This window comes from Bos mutus, chromosome 16 (assembly GCF_027580195.1).
Source record: "Bos mutus isolate GX-2022 chromosome 16, NWIPB_WYAK_1.1, whole genome shotgun sequence".
Taxonomy (NCBI): domain Eukaryota; kingdom Metazoa; phylum Chordata; class Mammalia; order Artiodactyla; family Bovidae; genus Bos; species Bos mutus.
The window spans coordinates 65,050,529-65,064,806 of NC_091632.1; the positions used below are offsets into that span (position 1 = coordinate 65,050,529).

General features: G+C 35.0%; 1 protein-coding gene across 3 annotated transcripts in view; it reads left to right on the plus strand.

Moving 5' to 3' along the window:
- Positions 1-14,278, plus strand: part of GPATCH2 (G-patch domain containing 2) — a 197,993-nt gene that overhangs the window by 23,243 nt on the left and 160,472 nt on the right. The window contains exon 6 of one of the 3 annotated variants that reach the window (XM_014483066.2): positions 70-2,132. The exons of the other annotated variants lie outside the window; for them this stretch is intronic. Within the exon in view, the coding sequence (XP_014338552.1) occupies positions 70-102 (33 nt within the window). The 3' untranslated portion in view covers positions 103-2,132. Of the gene's footprint in view, positions 1-69; positions 2,133-14,278 lie in introns of those variants that run through there. 3 annotated transcript variants of the gene reach the window in all.

Genomic DNA, 14,278 nt, shown 5'->3' on the forward strand with positions numbered 1-14,278 from the left:
AAAAAGCCACATCCTCATCCTTTATTCGTATTCTAATGTTATACTTAAAAATAATCCATTTTTTTGTAGGCTACAAACTGGACCAGTGAGATTCCCCTATAAACCAAATCTTCTAATGCTAATAAATTAGTTACGTTTTGAACATCTGGGGAGTGACTTTCGAGGGAACCTGGCTCCTGTCCTCTTCCCCTGGAGGAGTATCACTGAAGTGAGAGCCTCTTTGATGAAAGCATGGGGCTGTTTTTGCTGGAGGACTGGTATTCTTGCTTTAGTCAGAAGTGAACCTGATGGGCGAGGCTCTTAGGGATCTAGGTTGGCCCAGGGTGGGTAGAAACTACTGTAAATTTTATATATTTTTCTCTTTTATGACTTTTTTTTTACATTGAAACCATATATGTATCACTTGCTTTGCCAAATTGCTCACAAAAGCTAGAGAATTAAAAACTTCCAGATTTCACATCAGTATTCCTTAATGTTTATATTGTGACTGGATAAGAACTCATTTTTACATATCTGACTGTTGTAATTTAAAAACATGATGCATTGACGTTTATGGTTCATTTTTAGAGAAATCGTACATAGCCAACATTATTTAAAATATTTGAATTTTACTCAGGGTATTTTAATAAGGGCTAAGATGAGTCATAGGTAAGGTTGATAATCTACTAGAGTTTGTATTTTGTTCAAGTTTGCATTCTACTTGGATAATCTGCTCTGTATTGAAAACTCATTGTATTTTATAGAATAGTTTTTATTGTACTTGGAAAAAGTCATCTTTAGTTTTAAACTAGTCACGGTGATACCTAGTCTGTGCTAGTGGAATCATTTACTCTTACCTTTTAAACTATCTCCTCTGTCTGATACCTGAAACCAGTTAAAATGATCATTTTGGCTTAGACCATATTGAAATCATGTGAAAGCTGGTATTGCAACAAATACTGTATGACTGAATCATATTGTCATGTTTAAAAGTGAGACCTGCTTACACATCCTTAGAATGGAAAATGTGTGTGTCACTGTGAGTGTCAAAGATACTTGCTTGCGCTCATTTTTACCAAGCAGAAGGGAAAATGTAACATTTCTATTGGTGATATAGATACTATACTACATTCAGACCATTTGAGTTCTTCAAAATGGTTCTATTGAAATGATTACTATTTTTATTAATTTCCAATAATTGATGAAAATTGTGATTCAATACATGTATTTTTATATTATTGTATAGATTCATTGTTAATTCAGCATTTAATGGCTAATTTAAATATGATCATTGGAAAAGAAACTTGAAGTTGACATTTTCTTTCCCTAAAGTTGTTATAGCCTGAAAGATTCCAGCAAATGTATCAAGCAGGAATATGTGACATCTTTTAGATTACTTGTCTAAACCGGAGAGATTAAAAGTGATAAAGTGCGACTTTGAGTCTCTTTACCTTTGCATATTTAAAGCGATATTTTAAAGGTACAATAATGTGGTATTTGGTCATTGTAAGTAACCGTTTTTGTGCTATGTCCTTTGGAGTGAAACTTCGTGATTTTTTTTTTTCCCTGAATTACACAAATGCTTTTATTTTATTTTGTATAATGACTGTCTTTTAGACCTGAATAAGTCACTTTAAAACCTTGGCCTATGAACTTTGCCTTACCAATCATGAATCTAGATGAATGCTCTCTAGTTCTTGGTTCAGTTTTACCTATTTTTATATTTGGTTCACTGCTTGCTTGAGCATAGCTGGGATTTGTAGCCCATTTTCTAGGCTTATTGCAATCTCACTGTGGTATTTTATAGAAGCTATTACAACTGATAGGCTAGCTTCATGGTATTGATGATACATGGCTTAACCATAGTAAAAGCTGCCTTTCGTCTCTCAATTGTAAAAAGGTGATTAAGTTTCACTTGATGGAGATATACTATATATGTGTGTTTATCATGAAACTAGTGCATTAGGCCATAAACTGTTTTTCTGGTCCATGTTTTTTGTATTCAAAATTTTATTGAAGACAATGAGCTCCTTCCAGTTTTCTTTCTTTCAATTCTGAATTGTCCTTGTTTGGATTTTTAAGTACTGTAATCTTTTTTTTTTTTTTTTCAATAAAATATCTGACTTGGGCAAGAAAGGTAAGAGTTCCAGTTTGTGCTGATATTTTTAAATTCCTGTGCTAAGTTTTCTTTCGTTGTTGTTGCTTGTACTGTCCACATTACGTGTAACAATCTAGTGTTAAAAATCATAACCTTACAAAACAGTCATCTTTAAACGGTAGCTGTAACATCCAGTAGTAAGAAATGAAATTTGATTGCTTAGACTGTCACTTGGAAAGCCAGATTGCCTTACAGAGAAATGAGTTTCCCGAGCAAAGCTAGACACATGTAGCTGCAAACCCATTAAATGGAATGGCAGCAAGGGGTTTCTTAAACAGATGGGTGATGACTACACAAATATAATGTTCTCTGAGAGAAATGACAGAAGGAGAATCTCTACTGAAATATTAATGTAAACATTTTTGGAGAAAAACTTCCAATCAGATTTTATTATTCACCATAGTAGTGTTCTGTACACTTCACTGAATTAGTGAATGCTGAAGCACTGCTCCTCAGGTAAACCGCAGGGTAGGTTCCTGTGCACTTAGGTCATGACATCATGCAATCGATACATAACCTTATGTGTACGTTTGGGTTTTAAAACACCTTACTTGATATATATTATTGATCTGTTAACATTGAACTCATGACCAACAGCCTTATAAGTCACGCCTGAGCATAGCTTATCTAATACGTGTATTTTCTCCATAAGGCACATGCCCGCCTTCTTGTGCTTAGGAACAGTAGACAGCACTGCCACAGTATGGCTGGAGACCACTTAAGATAGGGAATCACCAAAAAAAGCACAAAAAGGTGGAAAATGTGCCCCTAAGTAAACCACAGAGACGACACTTGTTGACAGTGTTAGAGCTGAAACAAGAAAGCAGATTGTTGCCTTACTTGACCTCAGTGGGGAATGCACTTGTGCCTCAAATGATTCACATTTTTTTCACTGCTTTACTCATGCCTCTGAATGACCATGAAAGCACTGTGTAAGCGTTGACTTAGGGGTTACAAATAAATTTTAGTAAATACGCACAGTTGCCTATGTAGGACCTATAGGAGTGAGCATTGACTCTAGCTGGTTTTGTAAAAGAGCAGAGTGGTACTGCCTAATATAAAGTTTACAGACTTTGAAGTCAGATATTGGTAAATCCCCACCCGGGTTCTTCTTTTTGCTTGTAATTACAATTTGAATCTTATTTCCTCTTTCTGTTAAAGAGAGACAATGATTACTTTGCAGAAGTGTTATCAGGATTAAATGCGATTATGTTCCCATAATGGGCCCAGTACCATCTCTGTTACAGAGTATTTATGAAATAAATGATCATCACACTTATTAGATATATGAAACACAGAAGCTCATGATGTAGAGAACATTTGTATCATAGGTTCAAGTACAGGATTTTAGACTTTAAAACTTACCTGTTCATATTTTAGATATAATATCCCTTCATATTTAATATTTAAAATGCTTTAGATTACAGCCTTTTTATGTTTCTTTTATACCTGATTCATATTTGAGCCAGTCTTTGTCTTTAATGTGGTCTGTGCAGAATAATTTTGAATGAATTTTAGATTGACAGACACTGCATTAAATCTTAAAACTCAACTGCAAACTAAAAAGATTGTTTTAAGCTTCTTTTCTCCATTCCCCCCTTCCTCCTACCACAATTATTAAGCTATTAATATTTATTTGTAGAAAGACCAGTACTGGTCAGGAGATTTTGGTCCAGAGTTATCTGATTCTTAAAAGTAATTTTCTCCATGTGCATGAAGGGAATCCAGACAAAGTCCTGAGAATTTAATGCTGAGAGGAATTAACTGTTGCTGTCTTCTGTTCGAATAAGGCACTAATTTATTGAAGCCTAGCTCACCAGCCTCTTATATTCACCTCTTTTAGGAGAATTAAGCAAACAATAATTCCAAGGAATACCCTTTGGCCGTTATCCAAGAGATTTAGCTTGAGTCTCTTGTATTTTCAGAATTTGTGCATCAAGTATAATTCAGAATAATAATCTTGAGAATAATGATCTATCCCAGAATCAGTTTTGGGATACCACTGTATTTGCAAAGTGAATCTGATTAACTTGAGTTAAGCATAGCATTTAAGTTAGATAGCATGTGCTGTCCCTAAGCATCATAATTAATCAGTGCATTATGCAGGTGAAAGATCTTTATGTTCTTTTTTTGAAAAGGGATGGTCTTTCTACAATGTTACATTTATCTAAATTAGCATTCAAATTGAGTAGTCTGTTGAAAGATCAGAAAATAAATGGCTCCATTTAAAATACAGTACCCAATATCCAACATAAATATTACATAAAGAATTGTACATAAGGGTTCTATCTTAAGATTTTATAATTATTTCAGTCCATTTTTTTGTATGGCTGTAAAGAGAAAGTGTGATGGTGGTGGTGGTTATTTTGTCAAATGAATCTGATTTTACTGACTTTATTTAATATACATTGATGAAGTTTAAATATTTGAAAAAATGTGAACATCAGTCCTTTACCTAAATTGTCATGCTATACAAGTAAGCATACTGCTTATAATCAACAATGTAGTAGCTTATATCTCTTCAGACACTTGAGTCAATTCATTCTGTAAGAGAAAAAGAATATTATGTTTTTTCTTCATTTATGAAGTCATAGACGACAGGATTTCATGAGTGGCATATTGATAATGTTACTGTAATGATTTACTCTATATGTCTTACACAACTGTTGTTTTATTGTTTCTTAGGATGCTAGAGTAGGAATATTTAGTCTGATTTATAGCCTTTTATAACGGGAGGGCCATTTTAAATGGACTTGGTTTAAATAAGGGAACTACATAAACTTTCTTTTAGCCTAGTCTGAGATTTTATGATAGAAACAGACCTAAAATGATTTTTAAAAACATTCCCAGCATTTGTCCTCAACTGTAATTTGACCATGTGTTAGTTATCTATTTTTTTCAATGGAATTTGATAATTAAATGCTTAATTATAATCTATGAATTGATACTCATTTGTATCTTTAAAGAATTTTTGGATACCTTACAGAATATAAAAAGAATATATATTTAGAATTTTTATATTTTAAATATAAATTACATCATGTATATTCTAATCTATCACTATGTATGATAATAATTTAGTTTTTATCTGATCTTGAAGATTTCACCCTAGAAACTGATATTTTTTTCTTAGAATTTCTTTTGAGATAAAGTAGGTTTTGTATCATAGAAAAGTGACTGCTTAATAGATGTATAACAAATATTTCTTTTACAGAAGACTTTTTAACAGTATCTCTTGTTTGAATTAAAATTCTCTATTTTGGTGTGATTATTCACAACTTTATATTTCATGTCATGTAAATTTAATATCCTTGGTTGGTATTTGAAAATATGAATTTAACAATTTTTATTCTCTTCCATGAAAAGTAGTATTCATATTAGTATTAATATTTACTTTTATTATATTACACTTTACTGGTATATATATATATGTATATATATATACATAAATTCAAATAATGCAGGTATATAGTAATGCATTCATTCATTCAACAAATATTTGAATGCTTATTCTGTTCTCCATATTTAATCTTAAAATTCCTTTAGAAAAAATTGCATAAGCATATGTTCAGTCTTGGTATTTTACTGTTATCAAATGTGGCTACTTACACGTTTTCCCCCCATATATTTAAAGTACTTATGCCTCCTTCTCCAACAACTTATTACTAGAATTGCCTTGACTTCGTATATTGTTGTTTTGGTTTGTAATACCTCAGAAGCCTGGAACTCGGCAAAGCAAATGTTAGCAGTGAATGCAAGCACTTAGGATGATGCTTACTATATGCCAGACATTTTCCCACATTCTATTTATTTATTGTAATTCATTTAATTCTAAGAAAATCCCTATAATAGGTCAATGTTTACGATTTACACATTTAACTTTTCCGTTAGTAAGCCAAATTTAACGCAGTCTGGAAGTTTATTCTTCATGTTACTAATAAATAAAAATAGATTATCTTCACAAAAAAAAATCTTCCTTTCTAACAAAATCCTGTTCAAAGTGTGAGTTAGTTTGAAATCTTTGCAGTATTCTGTGCTATCTTGAATAGTGAGTGCAATCAAGGTGTGTGCCATAGTAAAAGTAATAATTGAGATGTTTTACTGCTTCCAGCAGACGAATCACTGGACCCACATCCTCTGTTCTGATCCTTCTCACTATTTCTCTGGTAGTTTATGATACGTTCTTCTTGATCTTTTGCATCATCCATTTCAGGTCTACTTCCTTGCTCTTTGTTTCAGGTGGTTCTCCCTACATGCCTTCCAAGGTTCCTCAGTATCTCTCCAGCCATAAACAGGGTGCCTAGTAGCTCTCACATTTCTTCTTCAGTTCAGCTGTGATAATATCCTTTCTATTTCTCTTATTCCTTTCCTTCCTCTAATGGAGCTTGGCAAAGTTCTGGGTAGACTTCACACAGGAGGAATATCTGCAAGTATGAGTTGGATCTCACTAACTTATTGGAGATGGAATTGGCAGACAGAAAAGTGTGGATGGGCAAGGTGTAAGTTTGAAACAGCATGGAATATTCAGGAAATTGAATCCAGAGTTGCTAAAGTACAAGTACTTGTGTTGAGTATGTCATAGACAGGATTTGGTTAGCAAGGTAGACAGGAGTTAGATCATTTCAGACTTTGTGGTCCATGGGAATGCATGTGAACTGATGTAATCTCTGAGGAATTAAGGCAGGCAGTTTTGTCCTGTTGCATGGGCAGTGGTATAGAGTGTACATTGTCTGATTACAGGTTAAGACTGTATTAGGAGTCTAAAGCTGTCTGCCTGCTTTCCCAGTAGGTGGGATCCACACACAGTAGGCTAAACCCTTTATTTTACCAGACTTGATATTCTGATTGACCTTTGGATAGTATCCATTCATTCAACAAACATTTATGGAGCCTCTACTATATGCAAGATACTCTTCTAAGCCTTGGGTTTACACTGGTGAACAAGGCAGACAAGGTTCCCTGAAGCTTATATTTTAGTAAGTAAAAATAAACTTGATTGGGGAGGAGGATGAGTAAGTAAAAATGGCTGTGAAGAAAAAGATCCCCTGGAGGAGCAAATGGCAACCCACTCCAGTATTCTTGCCTGGGAAATCCTAGCGACAGAGGAGCCTGGTGGGCCACAGTCCATGGAGCTGCAAAGAGCTGGACATGACTTAGTGATTAAACAATAACAGTGTAATAGTGAACCACAGGATGTGCAGGTGATTAGAATATGATTCCCAGGCTGGAGTAAATGTTCAGTTAAGTTCAGTCATTCAGTCATGTCTGACTCTTTGCGACCCCATGGACTGCAGCATACCAGGCTTCCCTGTCCATCACCAACTCCCGGAGCTTGCTCAAACTCATGTCCATTGAGTGAATCTACAGCCTTGATCAATTAGTGCCTTTCTTCTCATTGCTTTTATTAACAATATGGAAAAAGAAACGGGATTCTCACACTTGTTCATTCAGGAAGTTCGGTTATGTCCTGGACATCTCTCCTGATTCCAGTCCAGATTGACCACTGGTTTTAAATGTCACTGAAGGTGGGCCTGCAGGTAGCAAAAGGACACTTTTATTTATAAAGTACAGTATTAATTCTGATGCTTTTGAATATTTGTTTTGTATTTTTACTTAAAAAAGTTTGCAAGTGTCAAATATTTATATAGCATTCTGGTCTTCCTGTTTAGATTAAATCATAATGTTTGGATATGTAATATTTTAATATTATATAGTCATTCTGCTTGTATGGCTACTTGAATATTGTGCAGGGCAACTAGTCTTTTTATTATATTTCTAAAGATCATGAAATGCCATGCTTTCTTCTTTTTCATTTTCTTTACTTTGGTGCTTGCATACAAATTCAGTTTCAGATCATTCACATTTATTAATAAAGAAATGGCTTAAGATTGATTTTTTTTTTTTAAGGAAATTATTTTGGACTTTTTAATGATTCTTCTTAAAAGTATTGGATTGAAAACACTTGAGATTTTTTTTAAATACTTCTTTTAAGATGTTGCTTAACATTAAAAAATTTTTTTCTTTTCTATTGTATCCTAAAAAGCTTTGCAATATGTTGTAAAGTGCTCTTTTAAGAAATTAAAACTGCTGATTGGTAACTATTGGACTCCATAAATGAAGATTAAGGACCCATTTCCTTGTTGCTCTTTTTTTTTTTTTTTATGTATGGCCTGATTTTTATTGAGAAAAATCTTGCGCTAAGATACGTGCATAGGTAATATAAATGTATAGTTTACAGAATAACCAAAAATCAAACCTTATTCTCAACAGCTGCCTTCAGAAACAGGATTTTCTAATTCCTCTGTGTATCTCAAACTTCTAATATTAAAGATTTCCACATGCATATGTATTCCTAAACAATATGTCAGCTTTTCCTGTTTCAGTTCTTTATGTAAGTTGTATCACATTGATTGTCCTTTTGTGAGATATATATTTTTAGTGACGAATAGTTGAATCGAGTATTAGTTTCATGTGTACAGCAAAGCAATTCAATTATATGTGTACATTTTTAAAGGTTATTTTCCATTATAGATAATTACAAGATACTTAATGTAGTTTCCTCTGCTATACAGTCAATCCTTGTTTCTTATCTATTTTATGTATGGTATTTTGTATCTGTTAATTCTGTACTCTGAATTTATCTCCACCACCTCCCTTTTTTCCCTTTAGTAAACCATAAGTTGGTTTTCTGTGTCTGTTTTTGTATAGAGATTCACCTACATTATTTTTTACATTCCATTCCTTGTTGCTCTTTAAAATTGTGACATTGTCAGAGTTTCCAATTTTTTTCTTGCTTTCCTTTTTTTTTTGAATCAAAATCAGGGAAACAGAAATGCTGCAAACACTTCACTTTCTTCAAAGCTTCTACTCTGGTTTTCTGCCTTTTATGTTGCTGATAGAATTATTTTGATGGTCTATAAAACTCAGCTTTCTAATTTGCCTTCAGATATGTCAAGTATCTAATAGCAGAAAAGTTCAAAATCAATGATGGGTAGAACACTTCCAAATAATATTTAACAAGTGCTTTCTATATTGAAGTCACCTGCAAATCCTCCAACTGAAGGTCAATTTGAACAACTGAGAATTCACTCAGAAGTCTTAGAAATAAAAGGGGTCCCTATGCTATAGTCAGCCAATGATAACCAGATATTTTTTACATGTCATCCAGTCCTGTTTGGATTCTGACAAACAAGAGACCATTGCCAACAGGTATATATACTTTAAGCCAATAAAACTTGTAAAATGTTTGTTGCTGTTAAATCACAAGTGTCTAAAATATTTACCAGCACCTTAATAGAGGAATAAACTAAAAGTTTAATGATGTCTTTGTGTACCAAGAAGTGATGACTTATGCCCCTCACAGTATAGCATCTTCCTCTTAGAACTTCATATTTAAACCTGATCTTTGTTTATAACAGTTCACCATCATAGTAATATTCAATGGCATGTCATAGTAATATTCTTGGCCTTTTTGAAGTCTCTCAGATGTGTATAGATTTTGAAGTATGTAGTATAGATTTTAAAGTGTATAGATCCCTGGGTTGGGAAGATCCCCTGGAGGAGGGCATGGCAGCCCACTCCAGTATTCTTGCCTGGAGAATCCCCATGGACAGAGGTGCCTGGCAGGTTGCAGTCCATGGGGTCGCAAAGGGTCGGACACAACAGAGTGATTAAGCACAGCACACAGCAGCAGACTAGAAATGTTTCTTTTAAAACTACATAATCCTGAAAATAAAATTATTACTTAGATATTATGTCATCCCTTTTAGTTTACATATATCTGACACATTCTTCTAATTTTTTGATCCACAAGAATGTTTTAAAGAAGTATAATATATCATTTATTGGATGAAAAAGTAAGTGTATGTTACCTCTGACTCAGAAACTTGATGTCTTGCTTACTTGTGTTTTCAGCCATAGACTTCTTCGTTCAGTTCTACGCACATGTAATGAAAGCATGTGGTGTCTTCACTGTGGGGAAATAAGATATGTCTTTGTCCCCCAGTAGCTTGCAGTTTGGTGAAAATTAATTGGGACATGGAGAGAGAGAGAGAGAAGAGAGACCTATTTGCTACGGGATGCACTGATCCTGTTATTTTTCATTCTTCAATTGCACTGCTCCTAAGTTGTTTTTCATTGTTCAACTAATATTTTAGTTTTATGTGTTATCTTTGTTTTCCTCCACTCTTTCCACATCTAGACATGTCTGTATCTCACTCCTTTCCTTGTCTATATTTTTAGCCCTTTCTTTCCAGTTTTCATCTATCAGTGCCCTATCGTAGTTACTCATAAGCTTACATTTTGACAGTACCTTAGTCTCCTTCCTGGGCTTTCTTCCAGTTTTCCTCCCTCTAATCCGTATGACATGTGACTCCATGTAAACATTTTAAAACATGGCTAGACCCTAGCCAAAAAAATAGTTTTTACCCCCTTTATCATCAAAGTCAGGTTTGTAATTCTGACTTTCCCTGTTCACCTATGACCTATAGATAACACTTCACTCTTTTCCAGATGGTACTAGGTCATAGCATCCCTACCTCTCCCTCAACCTGCCCTTACTGAGCCATGTTCATTCTTTCTATACTTTTGCTCACAATAGTGCACCCGTCTTCTTTCTGTTAGATTCATGTTCTGCAAGGAATAGTTCAGGCTCGATACCTTTTCTTCAAAACCTTCTCCAGCTCATCACACTTCAATGATCACTCCATCTTCAGAAACACCATTCTTTCATTCATTCACTGGTGACCTTTCTATTTTACACTGTTACTCATCTTCATGGGGCTTCCCTGGTGACTCATTGGTAAAGAATCTGCCTGCCAATGTAGGAGATGCAGGAGACACAGATTGTATTCTTGCCTGGAAAATTCCATGGCTACAGTTCGTGAGGTCGCAGAGTCGGGCACGATTTTGCAGCTAAACAATTCATCTTATGTTTGCATTGTATCCCAAGCACATAGCACCCCAGTGACAGGAGTCCAGCTCCTAGCCCACAACATGCGCTTAATAATATTTTAAATGTTGATAGGGTCTACTGGGTATTTCCTTATACTTTTTAGGGAGTTTTCCACCACTACAACCCTTTGTCCAATTGCTAGTACAACCTTAAGTAACATCTTTTCCTACCAATGTTAGTATCTAAGTTCTTCGGTTTTTTTTTTATTTTTTATTTTTAAAAAATATTGGCCATGCCGCACAGCTTTTGAGATCTTAGTTCCCAGGCTGGGGATTGAATTCAGGCCCTTGGCAGGGAAAGCACCCTGCCCTCACCACTGGACCTCCAGGGAACTCCTTCATTGTTTTTAATTTGTCCTTTTATGCACTTCATGATGTGATGCAGGTAAGATTCCATCTGCAGGGCACTAAAAAGCTGCTTAGATGCCCCGTGTACAGATGCTCACCTTTTGGTTAGGGGATCCTTAAATTGTGTTATCCATAGTGATTTCCTTTGGATGTGCTGTGCTCATTCATTCAGCCATATCTGACTCTTTGCAGCCCTCTGGACTGTAGCCTACCAAGCTTCTCTGTCCATGGAATTCTCCAAGCAAGAATACTGGAGTGGGTTGTCATTTCCTCCTCCAGGCAATCCTCCTGACACAGGGATCAAACCCGTGTCTCTGGCCTCTCCTGCACTGCAGGCAGATTCTTTACCACTGAACCACCTGTGAAGCCCAATAATCTCCTAATAAGTAATCTCCTGTCTCAAGCAGGGTAGGATGTTGGGGGCTGGGGAGTGGGGTGGGCTCGTGTTTGACTCCACTCACCAGCATTCTGATTACAAAGCAGAAGCCTGGGCACTTTGTCTACAGACTTTCACTGAATTCTCTTAATTCTATTAAAGATATGTCAGTGGCCCTTTCTTTCACATCATCTTACCATACATTTTGTGCTTCAGTTGGGATCTAGGGAAGGGGTGGTGGGGTGGTAATGTTCTGTGACTGATTGGCCAAGGATTGGGACCAAGAATCAACTTTAAAAAATAGGTTTTTGAGCAATTCCCTATTTAAGAGATATCTGGAGCCTCCAATTTCTGAAACTTTCTGGAACCTGTTGCTTCAGTCCGTTTACTTTCTTGCCACCCGCTCCCTACCCCATTGCTGGAGAATGTTGAGTGGTCAGCTGCGCGATCATTTTGTTTTCTTCTTCTGTGATTTTGTGAACACAGATTGCCTGGTGGTATCTTCTTTCCTGTCTCCTTTGTCCTTGTGAAGTTACACCTTTTTTATTCCATACTGTCGTTTTAGTGGGGCTTTGAGAGGGAGCTGAAATGTATGATTCGTGGGTGGGTTATGTTTATTGGTAAATGCTACCTAGTATTTTCTTTTGACTTTGTTTTTTTAATAGTAATAGATTCACAGGTTTTAAGAGACAAATATCACAAGAAGTGCCCTATATCCAATTCTTCCCATACCCATCTGTACAAATACAGCATCAGTTAATCTGCACTGTGATTTTTAAACTTTAAAAAAAGTCTAAGAGATTATAAATTATACCTATTTTTATTCTTTTGTTTGGCTGCATAATGTTTCATTTTAGTATATTATTAAATAATTCTGCTTTTATTTTGTGTAACTAATATGAAAGGACAGAGATATTTGATTACTGTTAATTATATTAGCTAACATTTATTGAGTTTTTATTTGCCAGGTGGTATTCCAATCTATGTGTGTTAATTTATTTAATGTTCAAAAAAAAAAAGCCTATTGAGATAAATATTCTCCTCTCCACTTTATCAGCCAAGAACAGGGGCAAATGGCTTAAATGACTTATTCAGGGTCACTGCTTGTAATTGTTCGTGTCAGAATTTAAACTCTGGCCCTGTGACCCACTCCTCAAAGACTTAGCCATCAAGCTATGCCTCTTCCCCTTGAAGGGTAAAAATATTTCCAATTAATTTTTAATTTGTAAAAAATTGACAGGCCTAATGGCCCACTGAAATAATACATCTTAGTTATGTATAGTTTGGTCAATCTAGTGAATATATTGGGTACATAATTGCTCTGTGTTTAGTTGATCAAGTTAAATCTACTGAATTGGATATATGTTGTATTTTTCAATGTAATAATTTTCATCGTGTAACTATGCTGTCCATGTCTCTTATCAACTCTTCTGTTTTTTTCTCTCCTTTCCTTTGGTACCTGTTGATTTAACTTACTAGGCCCTTGCTGACATTTATATCTTTTCTTTCTCATCATCAGTTAGGTTCTTCATATCCAAAAAGGTGAGTGACAGCAATAAATATTTAAATAGAATGGAATATTTTGTAAACAGCATCTTTACAAACCCCAGCATCCTGTGATTTAAGTATTACTGTAATTTCATTGTATGGACTCAAGTGATTTTCAAAGAATTAGCTTCATCATGAAGGATCAGAGCCAGGTCTTCTGAACGCTGATCTTCTTACACATGAAAATTATCAGAAGTCACACTCTTTTCTGTCTGTTTAGCCGGACCTGTAGTGATTTAGCTTTTTTTGAGTGTTAGCTTTTGATCCCATGAGACCTGACACTTGAATTTCTTGTCAGCTTGAAAAGGTGGTCTATTTCAAAATTTGATTGGGCTTCCCTGGTGGCTCAGCTGGTACAGAATCCGTCTGCAATACAGGAAACCTGGGTTTGATCCCTGGGTTGAGAAGATCCCCTGGAGAAGGGAACAGCTACACACTCCAGTATTCTGGCCTGTATAGAATTCCATGGGCTGTATAGTCCATGGGATCGCAAAGATCAGACATAGCTGAGAGACTTTGACTCACTCACTCACTTATTTTGAGGAAAGATTTATGAGTTTTTATTGTTAATTCTTAAGTTGTTGCAAATTATGTTCATGCAATGAATTTGGCATTAGCTGTCTTCATATTTATTAGCATCACAACTTTCCCCTAATCCTCCTTCCTCAGTTAGCATCTTAAAGTACTAGCACAGGTCTAATACAGTCTTTGGAATTGTCTGTTTATAGGAAAAACCAATTAATCTGACTCCTTGATTGAACATCTTGTTTCTTCAGTAAATTGTTTCATATATATTACACTTTCTTCAGCAAATTGTACATATATGTTACTAACACATTTTAAACACCTAATTATATATATTGATCATATGATTGTTCTTGAAATGCCTTTACTTTCCATTGTAATGTTACTTAGAG